Source organism: Mesocricetus auratus, unplaced genomic scaffold (genome assembly GCF_017639785.1).
Source record: "Mesocricetus auratus isolate SY011 unplaced genomic scaffold, BCM_Maur_2.0 Super-Scaffold_100007, whole genome shotgun sequence".
NCBI classification, from domain to species: Eukaryota; Metazoa; Chordata; class Mammalia; order Rodentia; family Cricetidae; genus Mesocricetus; species Mesocricetus auratus.
Window position 1 is genome coordinate 78,445,549 of NW_024429191.1, and position 20,043 is coordinate 78,465,591.

General features: G+C 49.5%; 1 protein-coding gene across 1 annotated transcript in view; it reads left to right on the forward strand.

The window, feature by feature from the left end:
- LOC101842510 (signal transducer and activator of transcription 5A) overlaps positions 1-20,043 on the forward strand; it is a 31,287-nt gene that overhangs the window by 3,033 nt on the left and 8,211 nt on the right. The window contains exons 3-12 of the mRNA XM_040749711.1: positions 4,901-5,041; positions 5,786-5,923; positions 6,213-6,369; positions 7,502-7,591; positions 10,260-10,434; positions 17,176-17,306; positions 17,500-17,651; positions 18,064-18,219; positions 18,610-18,789; positions 19,923-20,010. Of these exons, the coding sequence (XP_040605645.1) occupies positions 5,796-5,923; positions 6,213-6,369; positions 7,502-7,591; positions 10,260-10,434; positions 17,176-17,306; positions 17,500-17,651; positions 18,064-18,219; positions 18,610-18,789; positions 19,923-20,010 (1,257 nt within the window). The 5' untranslated portion in view covers positions 4,901-5,041; positions 5,786-5,795. The remainder of the gene's footprint in view (positions 1-4,900; positions 5,042-5,785; positions 5,924-6,212; positions 6,370-7,501; positions 7,592-10,259; positions 10,435-17,175; positions 17,307-17,499; positions 17,652-18,063; positions 18,220-18,609; positions 18,790-19,922; positions 20,011-20,043) is intronic.

The window sequence follows — 20,043 nt, forward strand, 5'->3', positions numbered from 1 at the left end:
AGGAGGACAAACTAGCTCAGCGGGAAGAGGGGCTGATAGCCATCAGGTGGAGGACACAAAGCCAGGCTGGACTGGCTGCTCAGAATCATGGCCAAACCCACTCCTGCCCATTCCACTCTCTCCCACCATGTTCCTGGCCTACACCTGCTGCAGGCAGGGTGTGCAAAGAACAGGTATCTTCCTGCCTACCTGGCCAGAGAGGAGATGGGCACCCAGTGTAGTATCTGCGTCCTCCTCTGTCTAAAGTACCGATCTGACTCCCTCTCCTCTGGGTAGGTGGGCATGGCAGCTGGGCAAAAGAAGCAAGATTCCCACTCTCCACCAAACCACCCAGGCTAGTCCCCCACCCCCTTCTATTCCCAGAAACAAAGGACAGTCACTGTGCCTCAGGCAGGGCAGCCTCTGTTCTCTTGGTGAGTTCTCCGTACACTGGCTTCTCTGAAGAATGTTAGAAACCAGGGAACAGAAGCAGAAGGTGGTTCACCCCAATCCCGAGGCCCCTTCCCCTTGTCAGCATCCACAGAGAAAACACACACACACTCCCCAACTCACACTCTGGCTTCATGGTCAGTAACAGAACAGCAATTCTACAGAGATGTGGAGGTGCTGAGCGCTGGTATGTGGCCAGGGCTGGGACTGGCTACAGCAGAACTCAGATGGTATGAAGGAGGATGTTTAAGAGCCCCAGGGGTGTCTGGTCTCCATTTCCAGCTACAGGACACAAACACTTCCTGGGACACCCTAATGTTCTTGGGAACACCCCTCTGGCTCCCAAGCAGCAGAAACTCTCCTTGAAGAGGAGGCTGAGCAGAAGAAACAGTGGTGATTTTGTTCCACCTGCCTACCCTGGGCACAGTGAGGCCAAGGGAGACCTCTACCTCCATCTATTCTCCCTAACTTTGCAAGCCTTTCAGACTACCCTGGGCTCCGAGGACAAGGCAAAAAGGCCACTTAGTATTACCTTTCCCTTCTCTATAAAGTCAAACCTACCTTAACACGACACATGCTAACACCGGCTCATCCTGTGCACTAAGCTCCACTTAGAGTGATGCAGGAGCTACTGTTAATACCATAGAACCATCTGGTAGGCCAGCCAGAGGAGACCTCCTCACTCTACAGGTGTAGCCTGGGCTTGGAGGTGGCACACCTAGGCATGGTCACTGAGACCCTACCCAACAAGCTGTTGGTGGTGGCAACCACATACAATACCAGACATATAGTTTCAGATAGGTCGCTTTCATGGATGAATCACTGGCATGATTCCAGCCCTGCTTTCCTTCCAAAATCATTGGCAGGCTTGGTTGAGCTACCTAGCATGTTAGCACATAATGTGTCATGATTCAGGTCAAGATGGCGTGGAGGGGGATTTGTCTCTGTGTGATATTTTGGGAGTGTGTGCATGTGTATGGTACACACATATATGGGTACATGTGTATATGGGTGCACATGTATGTATGTGAACACACACATGTGGAGGTCAGAGCCTTGCTTGTTGAGATGGAATCTCTCCCTGGGACTTGAGAAAGTTGACTATGCTAGGATGGTTTAGACAGTGAGCCTCAGGGACCCACCTAGCTCCACATCCCTAGTGCTGGGACTGCAAGTGCATGGCACCATATTGAGTTTTCATGTGTGTCTGTGTATTTGATTTATTAATCCCTCCTGACTCCACTGAATATTACAAGCCAGAATTGGGGATGAAGCCCAATCAGAGGGAAGAGGCCAGCCTCTACTTCCAGTTCCATCCACATACCAGTTTCTAACCTTCCTAATCCCTTTCCCCCAGGCCTCAGTTGTCTGCCCTAGAGCTCAGTCCCCGAAAACCACCAGGGTGCTTCATGGTGGGAAATAGCGACCAAACCAAAGGACTGAAAGAAAGAAAAAATGACACTTCTGGGTAGTTGTGTTACCCAGAGTCATAACCACAGTGATCTCTGCCCCCAAAACACTCTTCCCTCCTCGGCTCCCATCTTGGGAAAGTTATAGAAGTGTCCTGTATCCCACGGCCCACTGACAAAACAAGGCATAGAAAAAGTCAGAATCAAGCAGTGAAAGACACAAGCCGAACTGAAAAAATGTCTCAGCAGGTAAAGTCTCTCGCCAAGCAAGCTTGGCAACCCATATAAGGTTGACAGAGAGGCATTATTCCATGATTGTTGTCCCCTAACCTCCACACAAGTGCCACAGCATGTGCACACACAATAATTAAAGAAAAAAAGAGCCAGGCAGCGGTGGCACACACCTTTAATCCCAGCACTTGGGAGACAGAAATAGATAGATGATTCTCTGTAAGTTCGAGGCCAGCCTGGTTCCAGACAGCCAGGACTACACAGAGGAACTCTGTCTCCAAAAAGAAGAAGGAGGAGGAGGAGGAGGAGGAGGAGGAGCAGGAGGAGGAGGAGGAGGAGGAGGAGGAGGAGCAGGAGCAGGAGCAGGAGCAGGAGCAGGAGCTGGGTGTTGATGGCGCATGCCTTTAATCCCAGCACTCGGGAGGCAGAGGCAGGCGGATCTCTGTGAGTTCGAGACCAGCCTGGACTACCAAGTGAGTTCCAGGACAGGCTCCAAAACAATACAGAGAAACCCTGTCTCAAAAAACAAACAAAACAAAACAAACAAACAAAAACAAAAAAAAGAAGAAGAAGGAAAAGGAGGAGGAGGAGGATTTTAAAATAGGATTGTGTGGCTTAGAATGACCCACTGAGGAGAAGGCCAGAGACCAGCCAGGGAATGACCTGTGGGCCTGGGTGGGGTCTGGGGGGACATGAGTAGGCTCTGAAGACTCTTCTACTTGCTTTCCATTCTACTTGCTGGCACTGCCATCCTAGCTTTCTAGGATACAGGCCTAGCCACCATCTTCCCAGGAAGCCAACCCCCCCCCCAAGTCAGATGTTTGGTAGTAGCAGCAGACTTCTCTGCAGGTCCTGGGAGTGGGGTGTGGAGAAGCCGATGCCTGGAAGTGGGTGGGCATCTCCGTACTACCAGCTCCCAGGCGTTCAGATCAAGGGCATGACCGGCGTGGTTCTCTGCCTATAGAGTTAGTTCAGCAGAGAACTTGGGAAAACTAATGAATTAGATGAATCTGCTGTCACTTACTTCCACATTTGCCTGCAGTGAAAAACTGGTGGACACGGGTGCCAAGTGGGGTCCACCAAACATGGGGCAATGGGGTTGGATCTGCTGCTGATGGGTTCAAGACTCTGGCCAAGTCACTTCCTGTATCTGGCCTTTTATTCCCATTGGTAAAACGACCTTACCAGTCACTGCCAGCGTTGCCCGTTGATGTTCATCTGGAGCTGCAGGTATAATTGGCTCCCATCCAACCCATTGGACAGAGAGGAGGAGAAAGAGGGGGAGAAAGGACTGTGTTTCCTCCTCCAGAGCCCCTTCCCTACCTGGTTCCTGCAGAGCATCTGAAAATCAAGGTCCCCTCCCAATCTTCCTTACAACCCCCCCACACAAGTTTTCAATTCCTTTCCTCATGATCCTGCCAAGTAAAGTCACTGTGACCACACACAGAAGGTGGGGAGAACCCAGGCATTTCAACTTCTGCAGAAAAACTTCAGGTTTTCCCCCAACCTAAAGTAAAAAGAATAAAACTGGGGAGGTCTTAAAGGCCAGAAAGAGGGATTAGGAACTAGGAACACAGAGAAAAGATACAAGAAGGAATTAGTGAGAGAGGAAGCCAATGAGAAAGATTCCCCCAAGGCAACTGGGTCTTGGCCCAGATGGGCTGTGAGTAGGCAGTCAGGCTGGCCCCTCCTTTGGTACTGCCCATGCCAGCTGCCCGGCAGAGAGGAGGCCCAGAGGAGAGGGAAGCTGGGCAAAGGGGATGGCAGACTTCCAGCCTGGCCTTGTCCAACCCTTGGGCCTTGAGGGGGAACTCTTAGGGATGGGGACTCTGATCCAGGCAAAGCTCCAGGGAGCAGGTTGGCTGCCATGGCAAAGTCTGCAGGCAGATGTGAAATTGAGAAATGCAAAATACCCCTTCCTGGGCCTTTTATCAAGGTAGAACCAGCCTCAGATGGGCTCCTTCTAGGTGACGGAGGGAATGAATAGTTTATGGGTCACAGTCTGCTGATGAGGCCATGATGTGGCCACAGCGTGGTCCTGGGCAGGCCCCTTCTCTTCTCTGGATTGACATTTCTTACCTGCAAAGGTCGGAAAGGGGGTGGAAGGTTGAAGCATATGATTGCCAAGATCTTTCTTGGTCCTACTTCGAGGGGGAAGGTCACATAGTGGGAGTCATGCAAGGAAAGAAGTGGGGAGACCTTAGAGGTGGGCTTGGCTTTTCTGGAATCCCCAGTTTCTCTAAAGTTTTGACTCTGCAGGGTCATAGAAGCCACACCCACCACACCTGCTCTCTCTCTCTCTCTCTCTCTCTCTCTCTCTCTCTCTCTCTCTCTCTCTCTCTCTCACACACACACACACACACACACACACACACACACACACACACGAGTGCAAGCACACCATACTTTGTAAATCTACAGACAGAGACGATGACGACAGAGGCAGGTGGCATCCACAGGTAGCCTTTTTCTTCCTCCTCGTACTTCCCCCCCCCCAAGTTAACAAGATAGAACTGAGGCCCTAGTTTGGGATTTCCAGAGTTCGGGACTTCCCGGCACCCCTGGCTGCTCCAGCTCAGCTGTCCCCAGGACGCTCCCCCCCCCCTTGGAGCCGCAGGGGAGCACAAACCAGGGCTCCCGAGGGACCCCTTCGTCAAGGCGGTCCTCTGTACGGCGCCGCCCAGTCGGGTGGTCCGTCGGGTCCCCCCACCCCCCGTAACTGCAGCGCACTCGCTGGGGAGCAGGCGATCGAGGGCGGAGGCAAGGAGGGAGCGACGGCCGCTGGGAGGGGTGCTGGCGCGAGCTCGCGCGCTGTGTTTGGTCTATCGCAGGCAGCTGACCTTTGAGGAGGAAATCGCTGCTCTCGGCTCCTTCCTGTAGTAACAGCCGCCACCGCCGCCGCCGTCAAGAGCCGTCAGGAACCGTCAGGAGCCCGACCGGGAGCGACAGCTGCAGGCGTTCCGCAGCACCAGGTGGGTGGGTCGGTGTGGCGTCGCCCTTGGTGCGTGGATAGGGAATTTAGCCTGGGACCTAGCACCCTAGAGTCCCCTCCGGCCTGACACGGGACAAGCATCGGTCTGGGCTTCGAGTGGGAGCTTCAGAGGGATCATGGACAAGGAACCCGTGCAGGGGACAAGCCAGGGGTGGACGCACGCAGTGACACCGATACAGTCAGGCTCCACCTGGAGCGGGTAGACACTGGAGTGAAGCCCAGGGCTACTCTAAAGACAGTCGATCTCTTAGTCCTCTTTCCCTGACAGCCCCAGACACGTGCCTGAGGAGACTTGGACCTCGAGTGGCGGTCGCTGCATTGCCCTAACTTTTGGGTTGGAATAGTTTCCCTTCCCAGAAATTGAGAGTATGGGTCCGAGGCCGGGTGGGGAGAATTTTTGCAGTCGTTTCTAGTCGGGGGGACTGTGGGCTTCTGTCTCTGAAGTTTCTGTTTCGGTTTGTAGACCCCTTTAGTTTGGGGATGACACGATGGGATAAGGGGACAGAAGAGGGGAGGGCATCTGCCTGCCCAGATCCCCACGCCCAGCCTCGAGGGTTCCTTGTTGGAAGGGAAGGGTAGCCATCTCTCTTCCCGCACAGGAAAGCGTGCCTGGGGTGAGGGGAGGAGCCTGACCTCACCGCAGTCCTTAGGTCCTTTGGTGGCACTGCAGGGCACAGGCAGGCTAGAAACCTCTGCGAAACAAATAGCTTACCTTCTCCTTTAGGTGAACAGCCATGGCCGGCTGGATTCAGGCCCAGCAGCTGCAGGGAGATGCGCTGCGCCAGATGCAAGTGCTGTATGGGCAGCACTTCCCCATCGAGGTCCGGCACTACCTGGCCCAGTGGATCGAGAGTCAGCCCTGGTAGGTGTCCCATGCCCTGAACCTTCGCCTTCAGTGTGGGTCCCTGCTATCCAGAACAAAGGGTCTTCTCTTTGTGGTTTGGTATGACTCTGATTCCATCTGTCCTTGTGCGGAAGGGGTGGTGTCCCCGGGAAAGGGGAAGAGGGCAATGGGAGCTACCGAGGGGGAGACTTTTCTAGACTTTGATGCACAGCCGCCAGGAGCAAGCCTTGTGGGACTGCAACACCCTGAATCACTCTTGGTGCTTGATCTCCTTGGTACAGTTTTTCTCTCCTTGTGTTGTCCCAAGGGATGCCATTGATTTGGACAATCCCCAGGACCGAAGCCAGGCCACCCAGCTCCTGGAGGGCCTGGTGCAGGAGCTACAGAAGAAAGCAGAACACCAGGTGGGGGAAGATGGGTTTTTGCTGAAGATCAAGCTGGGGCACTATGCCACACAGCTCCAGGTGGGTGCGAATGCCTTCCTTCTGAAGGAAGGCCCCCTTAAGCTTTCTCTTCCAGCATCAGAACCCCTGGGATTTTTACTGGCTTGGCCACTGAGTCACCATGTGACCAGAAGCTTACTGGCAACTTTTCTTCAATTTCCCCAACCCCCTCTTTCTAAGTCAGACCTGTCAGATTCTTTTAACATTATTACAAAGCAAAAGGTGGGAGTGTGGGGGAGGGAGAAGAGGTTGTTTCAAGAAAGGGAGAGGAATGGGTGGAGCAGCAGTATGGACAGATCAGGCAGTAGAGACGGAAGGCAGAGCCAGGTGGACTTCTTCAACAGAAAGGAAGACTGGCAGAGCCCAGAAACGAGGGGACAAGGCAAACAGACATTCCCCTGGGGCTCATCTAGAGGCAAGAGAACTGCCCTGGAGCAAGAGTGGAACAAAAGGCTTTGAATCGAAGGCTTAGAAAGAAAAAATAAGCCCCCCCCTTTATATGGAGGAGGGCAGGGATTTTATGGAAGCAGGAAAGGGGTGTGGGTGCTATTCATGGTCAAGCATTTATCGGAACTCACTCGTATTTCTTAGAGAACCCCTCTTACATCCAAACAGCAGGATGCTAGGGAAATAAAAGCTCATCCCAGAAAAAGGGAGAAACAGCAGAAACCTGAGGGGAAGCACACTAGGAACCCAGGGCCAGGTGCCTAATGGAAAGTACCTTGATGTAGGCATCAGACACCCCAGTCTTGATCTCTGTCTGTCTGTCTGTCTGTCTGTCTGTCTGTCTGTCTGTCTCTCTCTCTCTCACACACACACACACACACATTTGCCTCAGGACACATACCTATCTGAGCATCAGTTTTCCCATCCATGACCTGGGAACAGTTTGAGTTTCTGTCATAGGCTTTCCATGCTTCAGAGAGTGAAGGCCGGTGGGAGGTTGGATGAGTTTTGTGTTTAGTGAGTTTCTAAGTCACCATAAACCGAGTAAGAAGTTCTGGGAGGGGAAGAAGGGCAAAGGATAGTTGGGGGAAACCAAGGGGTTTCCTGGGAAAAGCTGAGGCTGAAGGAGAGGAAGGGATGGCATTGTAAGGAAGCCAGCGAGGTCAGAACTAGGTGGCCATTGGTGGTTCCCGTTGTCCTCTTTCAGAACACCTACGACCGCTGCCCCATGGAACTGGTTCGCTGCATCCGGCACATTCTGTACAATGAACAGAGGCTGGTCCGGGAAGCCAACAACGTGAGTGTCTGTGGGTGTGGGAGAAAAGCTGGAGAGCAAACCATTTGACTTCCTCTCTAAATTCCACTTTGTTTATGTAACATGGATATGAGGAGAGCACAAAAGAAATAAAACACAGGGGTAGGTGTGAGAGGTGGTATATTTTATGCTGTGGTCAGAGTGAACCCCCCCTTTCGGGGCCAGTCCCTGGCTCCCCAAACCTCTATTTCTTCCTCTTTCATTTCCTTCCCTTTCTCTTCCTTTCTTTTTTTTTAAAGATTTATTTATTTATTACATATACAATGCACGCCTGCACACTAGAAAAGAGTACCAGATCTTGCTATAGATGGTTGTGAGCCACCATGTAGGTGCTAGAAATTGAACTCAGAACCTTTGGCAGAGCAGTCTGTGCTTTTAACCTCTAAGCCATCTCTCCAGCCCCTTTTCCTTTTTTAGAAATAAGGCCTATTTCTTTAACTGTGTGTGTTCAAGTGGGCAGGTGTCCTTGGAAACCAGAGGCATCAGATCCACTGGAGTTCCAGGCAGTTGTGAACATCTGATCTGGGTACTAGGAACCAAATTTGGGTCCTCTGCAAGAACAGTATACATGCTCTTCACCGCTAAACCATCTCTCCAGCCTCTCTTTTTTTCATTTTTCCTTTATATTCTCCCTTCTTTCTTTCCTGGATTCTAACAATGAAACCCGGGGTGGTGAACATGCTAAGCAAGTGTTCTCAAGATACATTCCCAGATCCCACTGCTGTAAAATGGGATAGTAATAATACTTGCATTATAAGATCATCATGAGGGTTAAACGAAACCATATGCAGGATAAGGATGGACAAGAAAATGAAATTTTAAACACACATATACAAAGAAATCTTTAAAATAAAATTTTTGCCAGGGGGTTGTGTCATATACCTTTAGTCCCAGCATTTGGGAGGCAGAGACAGGCAGATTTATGAGTTCAAGGACAGCCTGGTCTACAGAGTTCCCAACAGCCAGGGCTACACAAAGAAATCCTATCTAGAAAAACTAATAAATAAATAAATAAATATTAAAAAATAATAGCCAGTCAGTGGCACACATTTCTAATCCCAGCACTTGAGAATGTTGAAAAAGGGAGGTAGAGGCAGGTGGATCTCTGCGAGTTTGGAGCCAGCATGCTCTACATTGCGAGTGCCAGGACAGGCTCCAAAGCTACACAGAGAAACTCTGTCTCACAAACAAACAAACAAAAAATCAAAATAAATAAATAAATAAATGATATAGAAATAAAATAAAAAATTAAAACAAAGCAGTTTCCACCTAGAAGGAGTCCCAGCAAAGACCAGACTGAGTAAGCTAATTGCTAAAGAGAAGACAGTGCAGCTTAAGGTAGCATGCCCTGAAGGGGCCCAGGAGGAAAGAAGTAGACTTCTGTATCCCAAAGAAACAGCAGCATATGTGGGGGGAAGAAGGAGTTGGTGGTGCCTTATGGTTGGAGACTTGCAAGTACTTAATGGCGCTGGAGAGTGGAGGACCAAATGGGGTGTGCCAATGAACAAGGAGTCAGGAGCCAGGCACTGCATCTTCCAGATGCCCAATATTGCATCCCTGAGTTGTTGAAACTGCCCACATAAAAGACTCGAGCAGGGTTGAGAAACACACATCCACAGTATGGGGTTGAAGTACTTTTTTCAGGAGGATCTGCCACCAGAATGCTGCAGGCTGATGCAGCCTAGGTGCAGAGGCCCTGAGGCCAGCAGGCACCTTTCATGATGAAGGAGCAGATGTAGAAAGTGCATGTGCCTGCTGTGCTTTGGCCACAGGGAAACTAGGAGGACGCAGGCAGAGGCCACCTGTCAGGCTGACTAAAGGAGTTTGGATTTTATTTTAAGAACACTTAGTTGGAAAGTCCCCAACCACATGGTCCCTTCTGGACCAGATGTTCTAGGAATAATGAGATTCAAAAGAGGCATTCCTAAACTGAGCGTTGGTGACGCAGGCCTTTAATCCCAGCACTCGGGAGGCAGAGGCAGGTGGATCTCTGTGAGTTTGAGGCCAGCCTGGTCTACTAAGCTAGTTCCAGGACAGCCTCCAAAACAATACAGAGAAACCCTGTCTCGAAAAACCAAAAAAATAAAAAAAAGAGGCATTCTTGTTGTCTCTCCCATCACTTTATTTTGGACATCTCCAGGATGCCCTCCTCCCATGAGAGAGTTGCCTCTTCCCCTCCCTCCAAGTGTGAGTGAAGACAAAGGCTATGTGGGTCCAAGGGCCCTGCCTCCTACTGTGTCCCCAGCACTTAGCACAATCAGTGACGTTGGGTCAGTCGATAATGGTGGACCGAGGAGGAGGTGCAGCATCCTTGGGAGGAAGATCATCCACGTGACACCTGCCAGCGTTCAGTTCTAGTTTCTCTAAAGGAAATCTGATGGGCTTTTTCAACATTCTCAAGTGTAAAACCAGATCTGAAACAGAAATGTCTGCCTTGGAGTCTCCATTATTTGCCAGGCCACTCATTTCCCTTCTCTCTTCCCTTTCTACTTCAATTCGGGCATTGACTGTCCTGTGAACCTCCTTCTAAGCCTGCATTTGGAGTGTGGGGTGTCTAGTGTTGGCGCTCCCCACAGACTCAGGTTTTCTCCCCTCTTTTCTGTCTGGCACACTGCCCCTGTCACTTCTACTCAATCCATTCTGTCCCCAGTGCAGCTCCCCTGCTGGTGCCCTGGTTGATGCCATGTCCCAGAAGCACCTTCAGATCAACCAGACGTTTGAGGAGCTGCGCCTGATCACACAGGACACGGAGAACGAGCTGAAGAAGCTGCAACAGACCCAAGAGTACTTCATCATCCAGTATCAGGAGAGCCTGCGGATCCAAGGTGAGGCCCGCATCACGGTCCAGGATGCCATGAGCATCTTGTGGGCGGAAGGAAGAAACATTTTGTGATCTCCAGTAGGAAGGGAGGCTCACCATCCCTGGAGCATTTTGCCCAAAGCCTCATAAGAAACATCATGGCTTCCAGGGGGTTTGAGCCTCTGCTGTGGTCTTGGTTCTAGGCTAAGCCTTTGGCTTGCATAATACAAGGCACCCTCATGAGGAACCTGCAGAGGGCATAGCTTGGTGTCCCTGTTTTACAAGGGAAGTTTAAAGCGAACAAATAACTGGACCTAGGTTGCCTGTAAATTGCAGAATCAAACCTTAGCTACAGATAGGTCATAAAACTCCTGCATCTTCCTAAGCAACAGACTCCCCTTAGTCTAAGGCAGTCAGTAAAATGTGAGTGAATAAAAGAACATGGGCCAAGTATGCCCCAACCAGAAGGAGCACTTGGCATGGAGTCCACTGGTTGAGAAGGCTGAGAAGAGCTGGAATACCAGCTTTGCCCCTACTTGGAACTTTAAGGGGACCAGATCCTGGAGGCAAGGTGGCTGTAGAACTTCTGTCTCCTAGCTCTGTAATTTGTTAGTGGCTGCCACAATTAGGGTGTGGGGGAAGAGTTATCTCAGAAGGAATTAGCTCCAGGTACAGTGTGAGTTGTCTGGAGATTGACCCTAGAGATAGGCTGACTCTGATGTTCCATCCAGAACAGGCAGGGCTGTACTGCAGTTTCCTGTGCCCCTATCCTTGTTTCTTAGAGACGTAGTTATCTATTTTAATCCATTTATATGATTGAGATATATAAATGTACACTCAAAAGCCAACTACATATGCTTATATATACTTATCTACATAAAATATTATATCGGTCCCAGAAACTATTGGAAAGAGTGACTTTTATTTTGGTTGAGAGAGGTCTTGCAATGTAGCCCTGACTGACCTGGAACTCATTCTGTAGACCAGGCTGGACTCAAAATCATAGATATCCACCTGCCTCTGCCTCCTAAGTACTGAGATTAAAAGCATGGAAAGAGTACATTTTATTCTGTCTCTATGTATATTTTTCAAAGTTATAAATCTTCCTCTACAAAACTGCTTTATAGTCCCCAGCACACTTTCGGAGATGCTGTGTGTTCGTAGTGTTCACTTTGAAGTAGCCCTAATCTCTCTCATGATTAATCCTATTACCTGTATTTCATTTAGAAATGCATTGTTTGATTTCCATCTGTCTGCTATGTTTAGATATTGCACTTTTACTGGCTTTGATACTAACTTTTCATTGAATTCTACTTTGACTAGAGAACATCTCTTGTATGTTCCTAGAGCTTACAAATTTATTGAGACTTTGTCATGGCCCAGTATATGCTCTGTCATGGTGGATACATCTTGTGTGCTTGAAAAGAATGTGACTTCCATGGTTGTCTCTTTAAATAGCCACTACAAATTCAATAATATTAACATAAAAGGAAAATAAAGAAAAAATACCCTGTAATATATTTTCCAAAGCCAAATTTAGTGAGTAGAACATAAGCAGCTTTCATGTAGTCATGCCTGCATGACAATGTGCTGGTCAACAATGGAACGTGTTTATGATGTTCCATAACACATAGCCTAAAGTATGTAGTAAGCCATGATATCTAGCTTGTGAAGTATTCTGATATCTACACAATGACGAATCCCCCAATGATGCATTTCTCAGAATGTATCCACATCCTTAAGCGACTCCTGACTCTATTTGCGAATGTCTTTCGTGTGAGCCTTGATAAAACATAGCTAGCTGTGTGTTGCTTTCAATCTGGAAAATCCCACTGTACACTTGTAAGCTATCAAGAATGAAGGCTCAGGGCTGGGGGTGTGGCTCGGTTAGTAAGTTGCTTGGTAGTATGATGAGGTCCTGGGTTCAGTTTGTATAAATTGAACACGGTGGCCCATGCCTGTGATTCCAGTAACTGGGTGGTGGAGACAGAATGATCAAAAGTTCAAGGTCATCATCAAAGAAAGTTCAGGGCCAGCCTGGGATAAATCACATCCCGTTTCAAAAGCCAAAGGATAGAAGACTCAGGCTTGGTGGTGCCAACCTATAATCTCAGCACTGGGGTCAGAGAAGGGCTTGAGGCAAGAGGATGGGGAGTTTAAAGCCAGCCTGGTCTACATAGTGAAACCACACCCCCCAATCAAAAGACATGGCAGGGTAAATATGACCAAAATACATTATATACATGTGTAAAATTATTAAAGAGAAAAATCAAAATTATTTTAAGATAATAAAAAGTCATTATTACTCCAAATTAAAAACTTACCAGTTAAAATCTAAGATTTATTGGCAATGATTTTGCCCTTAGAGCAAATGTACAAGGAGAAAACTCAAACATTTTGTGAACAAATTCTTTTTGGCTGTATTGTTACACTTTTAATATACTATGCAAATTGACAAAAATTTCAAACAAAAGACAAAGCAAAAACTATGACAAAGCAATTAAGGTCTTCTGACTTTATGAAAAATGCCTTCCCTTTGTGGGTCTTTTCCGAGGGTCTCAGGCACTTGCCAGGGGTTCCTTGGATCACTTTCTGAGAACCATTGATCTTGGTCTTAAGATTTTTAAAAAAAATTACATTTACTTATTTATTGTGTGTGTTCATGCATGCTATGTACGTGCTTTTGGGTACATGCATATCATTGCAGGTCAGAAAACGGTGGGAGCTGGCTCTCTCCCTCTCTAACGATCCACCTCACCAGACTGATCTTTTTTTTTAGCTGATTGTTTCATCAGCTACTAAAAGAGAGCTATCATACACCCTGCCATGATTATGCAATTCGTTACTTCTATGACGCTTTTTGTAGCATTTCCTTTATGAATTTTGAAATTGTTAATAGGTGTGAGTATGAGCCGGGCGTTGGTGGCGCACGCCTTTAATCCCAGCACTCGGGAGGCAGAGGCAGGTGGATCTCTGTGAGTTCGAGGCCAGGCTGGACCGACAGCCTCCAAAACAGAGAAACCCTGTCTCGCAAAACAAAAAAACAAAACAAAAAAACAAAAAAAAAAAACAAAAAAATAGGTGTGAGTATGATTAGTATGCTTTTCTGATCAATTTATGATTATTCTGAATTTCTGGTCAGTTGCCAATCATTCTGACATTTCTGAAATGTTTTTCTTTTTTTAGGCTTTTGAGACAGAATTGTGCTATATAGCACAGGTTGGCTTTCAACTCATGATCCTCCTATCTTAACCTTCTAAGTGCCTGGATTGCAAATGTGCTTTGTCATGCCCCTTTCTTTCTCTCTCTCTCTCTTTCTTTCTTTTAGTATTTGTTTTAGTTTTATTCATGTATTTGTGCATCTGTGTGATCTGAAAGTACAGGCAGTTGTGAGCTAAGACATGGGTTTTGGCAATCAAACTGGGGTCCTCTGGAAGAACAGTAAGAGCTCTGTGGTGTTTTGTTTTGTTTTGTTTTTGTTTTTTCAAGACAGGGTTTTTCTGTATTGCTTTGGAGCTTGTCCTGGAACTTGCTCTGTAGTCCAGGCTGGCCTCGAACTCACAGAGATCTGCCTGCATCTGCTTCCTGAGTTCTGGAATTAAACGCATGCACCACCAACGCCTGGCCTCAGTAAGAGTTCTTAATTGCCCAGCGTCTATCATGCCTTTAAAAACAAACAAACAAAACAAAACAAACAGGACCTTACTATATAATCTTGACTGTTCTGGAACTAGCTCTGTAGATCAGGCTGGCCTTGAACTCACAGAGATCTGTCTGCCTCTGCCTCCCAAGTGCTGGGATTAAAGGCGAGCACCACTATTTAGGCTCATTCTTAAATTTCCTTTTTTTTTTTTTACTTCATCTTTTCTTTTCTTCTCTATATGTGTGCATGTGAGCCCTGGTGCCCATGTGCATTTCTGCATGTGGAGGCCAGAGGTTGATATCTTGCATCCTTCTCGGGTTTTCTCCACTGTAATTTTGGAGCTCGAAGCTTCAGAAAGAGATCTTCCTTCTCTGCCTCCTGCACCCCCTCCCACTCGATGCAACTAAGGTTTCAGATGAGCACCCTCATTCTGGGCTTTTATTACATGGGTGCTGGGGAAGCAAACTCAAGTCCTTATGTTTGCAAGTAAACACTTGAATCACAGAATGAGCTATTTTACTGGCCCCTTAGCCATGCTTTTAAAAAATTTATAATATATCAAGACTAGTTGTAACAGAGAAAGCTTTTTATCATGTATTGAGTTTTGCTTTGTATTTTTTTCTATTTTATTTTTAAACTCAGGCAGGCTCCAGCTTCACTATGTAACTGACAATGACCTTGAATTCCTGGTTCGCCTGCCTCAACCTCCCAAGTGCTGGGATTGCAGGCATGTGCCGCCAGCTACTGACAATCCATTTTTAATTGAGCTGTTTCCATTACCTGTGTACAGGTCTAGCTTTGGATTTTGGGTGAGGTTTGTATTTATATGTATGTGGTGTCAATTTGTCTTGTTTATCCTGCTCAATACTGCAAACAGAAGGTTGGAGGTGTAGTTCAGGAAAAGAGCATTTGGCCGGCATGCACAGAGTCCTGGACTTGATCTCCAGCGCTACACAAAACACGAAGTACTGGTCTGTTTGCAGAAGGGACGACCAGGTTACTCTACTGGAGCCAATAGTTGTCATGGATCTTTTGGCCTCCATCCCAGAAACCTGTGCAAATGGCCAAGAGAGACCTAAATGGAACTTAGAAGGGGAATCTGGACTAAGGTATTGGCCCTGCTGTCTTCAGCAGGATGTCGTGAGTCTGGACAGTACTCCTCCCACCCACCACACTGCAGGAAGATGGGAGCCGTATTCCTAAATTCTGGTTGGGAACTTGTCCTGGCTGTCTAATGCTGCTCTCGTCTGTCTCAGCTTGTGTGTCCCTGGGGCAAGGACCAGGTCAGTGTGACATGATACTGAGAGGTCAGCCAGGAACTTGAATAAGATCTGACAGTGTGCACAAATGCTTGACCAGACCTGAGTAAGAATTCAGGGAGGCTCAGGGGCCACTAAAGATAGTGATAAATGCCAGCATTCAGTGTCTTTTTAATGTGGGACAAGGGAGGGTTGCCAGCAGTGGGATAGACAGGCAGCTTCAACCCTCTATGTGTTTGATGTTGAGCTGAGCCAAGCTGCTGAGTTTGTTGTGTTCCTTGAATAACTGACCCATCTGTGTCTTGGGATTTCTTCTCAAATATAAGAAAGGTACTGGGCTGAGGGATGAGGATGTAGCTCACCTGGGGGAGTACTTTCCTCACATGAGGAAAGCCACTCAATTCCCAGTGATGGTTCCAGCACTTTCAAAGGCAGAGTCAGGAGAATAAATGCTCAATTATCCCCAGCTACATAGTGAGTTCGAGGCGATCCTCAGGTTCATGATCTGTGCCAACACCCACCCCCGACACACAAGTATACGCATACGAACATACAGACACACACACAGACACACACACAGACACACACACAGACACACAGACAGACACACACACAGACACACACAGATACACACACACAGACACACACACACAGACACACACACACAGACACACACACACAGACACACACACAGACACACACACAGACACACACACACAGACACACACACAGACACACACACAGACACATACACAGACACACACACAGACACACACACAGACACACACACACAGACACACACACACACAGACACACACACACAGACACATACACAGACACACACACAGACACACACACAGACACACACACACACAGACACACACACAGACACAGACACACACACACACAGACAGACACACACACAGACACACAGACACACACACAGACACACACACACAGAGAGTTAACCGTATTAGTACCTCTCTCGTCACCTGTTCCTGCCACTCATGGCCTTCCCAGCAACTGGTGGTGAGACACTGTCACCTCTTGTTCCTTATAAGAATCTTACTGATGGGATTCCAGGGAATCCTGGAAATAATTGTATCTGTCTGTCCATCTGTCTCTCCTTTCTTCTTAGTTGAGTGCTCAGCTGAGCCCAAGGTGACCCACCCTGGTCAGGCATCATGGGGATCATGCAATCCCAACTGCATTCATTCCTCCTGGGAAAACAGCTGAACGGAAGGAATGAATGTTTGAGATGAAAGATCCAAGGCCTCTGGATGGGGCTCCTGCGTCAGGGGTCGTGCTGAGGAAGGCTTGTCTCTGTGACCACTCATTTCTGTCATCTGTCCACCAATTAGGACCAAACTGCATAGAGCTTCCATGCAATAGGCAGTTCTCAGGGGAAAAATTATCATTTTTTCCATCTCCATAATAGCTCACTGAATTAGTGTTAGGATTCTCCCTGTTTTACAAATAGGGAAAGCGAGGCACGGGAAAGCAAGGTATTTGCCCATCTTAAGTCAGCTTTTAAACAGCAGGGCCTTCTGTACCCATCCCCAGTCCCTGTGGGGAGGGCCTGTTGACAGTCATGTGGGGCAGGCAAGGGCCACCAACCACATGGGACCCTCTTCTGTTTCATTCTGGACACCCACTCCCACTGCTCAGGGGAGATTCCCCCAGGAGGCTTGTGAGCAATTCTGAAGGAACATCACCGGGCATTCATGCCTGGTAGGAACCCTCCCTTGCCATCAATGGGATGTCTGACTCCGAGGAGCTCACTCCAGAGCATGAGTGCAGATCCTCCAGACTTCCCACTGGACACAAGAGACGATGGTGGTGGGTGCCCTGTCCCCTCCTCCAGCTCAGTTTGCCCAGCTGGCCCAGCTGAACCCCCAGGAGCGCATGAGCCGGGAGACAGCCCTCCAGCAGAAGCAAGTGTCCCTGGAGGCCTGGCTGCAGCGAGAGGCACAGACTCTGCAGCAGTACCGTGTGGTTAGTGGGTCCTGCCTCCCTCTGCCCCTGGGAGGGAGCTCTGTCACCTGAGATCCAGGGCACCAGGTAGGGGACAGAGCCAGATGAGAACAGGTCCCCTGTTTCCTGGGGTGCATGTGAGGTGGAGCAGGTGGAGAGGGCCTGTGGGCTGCTCCCCAGGAGCCAGCAGGCCGCTGTGCCCTCCCTCACGCAGGAGCTGGCTGAAAAGCACCAGAAAACCCTGCAGCTGCTGAGGAAGCAACAGACCATCATCCTGGATGACGAGCTGATCCAGTGGAAGCGGAGGCAGCAGCTGGCGGGGAACGGGGGTCCCCCCGAGGGCAGCCTGGACGTGCTGCAGTCCTGGTGAGGGCTAGAGGTGGGTGGGGTGGGCGGGGGCTTGGGCAATGGTGCCAGCTGCCTCTGCTGTCCATGTTGGCCTGAGGAGCAGGCTCCCACTGTCTGACGGCTCTCACTCTATCAATGTCTTGGCTCCTGAGGGGACTTGGCTCCTCAGTCCCCTGCCACCTCCCCCAAGGGACAGTGGTGCCTTGGAATGGGCAGGGCTACTCTTGAGCTGGTTGATCCAAGTTGGGGCCACCCTGTCTGTCCTGCTTTTGGAAAGTGGGACAGGCACAGAGTAGTGGGGGCCAATGCCAGCTCCTTGGGAGGGGATGTGGCTTTGTTGGGAGGGAGGAACAGTGTCGTGTGGCCTCCTCCCCTGGCCTGTGCTGGGACAGAGGCCACTGTCCCTCTGAGGGCCCTGGGCTCCTTGCAGGTGTGAGAAGCTGGCCGAGATCATCTGGCAGAACCGGCAGCAGATCCGCAGGGCTGAGCACCTCTGCCAGCAGCTGCCCATCCCAGGCCCCGTGGAGGAGATGCTGGCCGAGGTCAACGCCACCATCACAGACATCATCTCAGCCCTGGTCACCAGGTGACTGCTGCCTCCCGGCCATGCTCAGAGGGACGTGGCTGTTCCTGGGGGTGGGCATGTTGAGGCCCAGGGTCTGTCCAAACCCAGAGCTCTGCCCCAGTCCTGCTCCTCCCCCTCCCCCGCCCACTGTGGCTTTAGTAGCTCTGCTGCTGTGGCTGTCCTGGCCCAGTGTGTGGTGAGGACACTGCAGGAAACACCATGGTGTCCAGCCTCCCTCACTTCTGTCTCCAGCCCCCATGTCCTCCCTGGTAACAGAGGCCAGGCCCCTCCTCCTCTGCCTGTCTTCCTTCCTAGCAGCCCCACAGGAAGGCCCTCCCCCCAGCTGGCCTCCCAGCTCTCTCCCCTGAAGCAGCATCTGGTCAACTGTCTGGTCCCTTGTGTCCCCTGCAGCACATTCATCATAGAGAAGCAGCCTCCTCAGGTCCTGAAGACCCAGACCAAGTTCGCAGCCACCGTGCGCCTGCTGGTGGGTGGGAAGCTGAACGTGCACATGAACCCCCCGCAGGTGAAGGCCACCATCATCAGTGAGCAGCAGGCCAAGTCCCTGCTCAAGAACGAGAACACCCGCAAGTGAGTGTGCCTCAGTGTCCCTCCCTACTGGGTTTGAGTGCCATTTCTTTTGCTCAGGTGGGGTCTGTATGGGGGCATAGCTCAACTTTTATCCCTTCCAGGCATACCCAAGAATGCATTATGGTTCTCCATGATACACTCTTCTCCCTCCATTTGCTTTCCTAGCCTTGCTCATGTCTGACACTTAGTAGGGCAGCAAGATTGAACTGCCACATGGTTCAATCATTTGTGCTCAGCAGTAGGTACACCACTGTGATCCAAAGAGCACTGAGAACTAGCCTCTTCCCTAACCGGACCACTGACCTGCAGAGCACTGCATTCAATGAGCTGTGATTGAAGGCACAGCTGTATCTCTCTCTCTCTCTCTCTCTCTCTCTCTCTCTCTCTCTCTCTCTCTCTCTCTCTCTCTCTCTCTCTCTCTCTCTCACACACACACACACACACACACACGAGCTCATGTTGCTGGTGATTGGTTGATATTGAAAGCCTGGAGTGGGTGGGTTAGCCCACTCTTGTATTCCAGTTTTTTGGATGCAGAGGCAGGAGGATCAAGAGTTCAAAGTCATCCTCAGCTCCATAGTCAGCTGCTTGGATAACAAGAGACTCCATAAAACAAAACAAAACAAAAAACCAAAACCAAACCAAACCTTGACAAAGTCAGCCAGGCATGGTGGTGCACACCTTGATTCCAGTCTTGGGAGGCAGAGAGCAGGTGGATCTCTGTGAGTTTAAGTCCAGCCTGATCTACACAGTTTCAGTCCAGTCAGGGCTATATAGTGAGACTCTGTCTTAACAAATACACAAATAAAAATCCCTGAGGAGTCCTATCAGGTCAGTAGTTGGAAAGAGAGAGGGCTTGTCTGTTTGTTTGTGTTTCAGGCAGAACTCATATGTTGAGCTATAAGAGTGTAGAGAGACACATGAGACCTAGAGACCTGTCCTGAAAAGTTATCCATGAAGCTATGCATGAATGGAGGGATACAGGAGGCTAGTCCCATCTTTGATGCCCCCGTTAAAAACATGTCTCCCAGGCCCATAGACGTCAGCTATTGACGCATGCCTGCCTAGTGTGCAGAGCGCCCTGGGTTTCCACCCTGGCACCACACTGGAGCTGGGCTGCCCTCTTCTTGCAGTGAGTGCAGCGGCGAGATCCTGAACAACTGCTGCGTCATGGAGTATCACCAAGCCACAGGCACCCTCAGCGCCCACTTCAGAAACATGGTGAGGCCAGTCTGCCTTGGAGGGGAGGTCCTC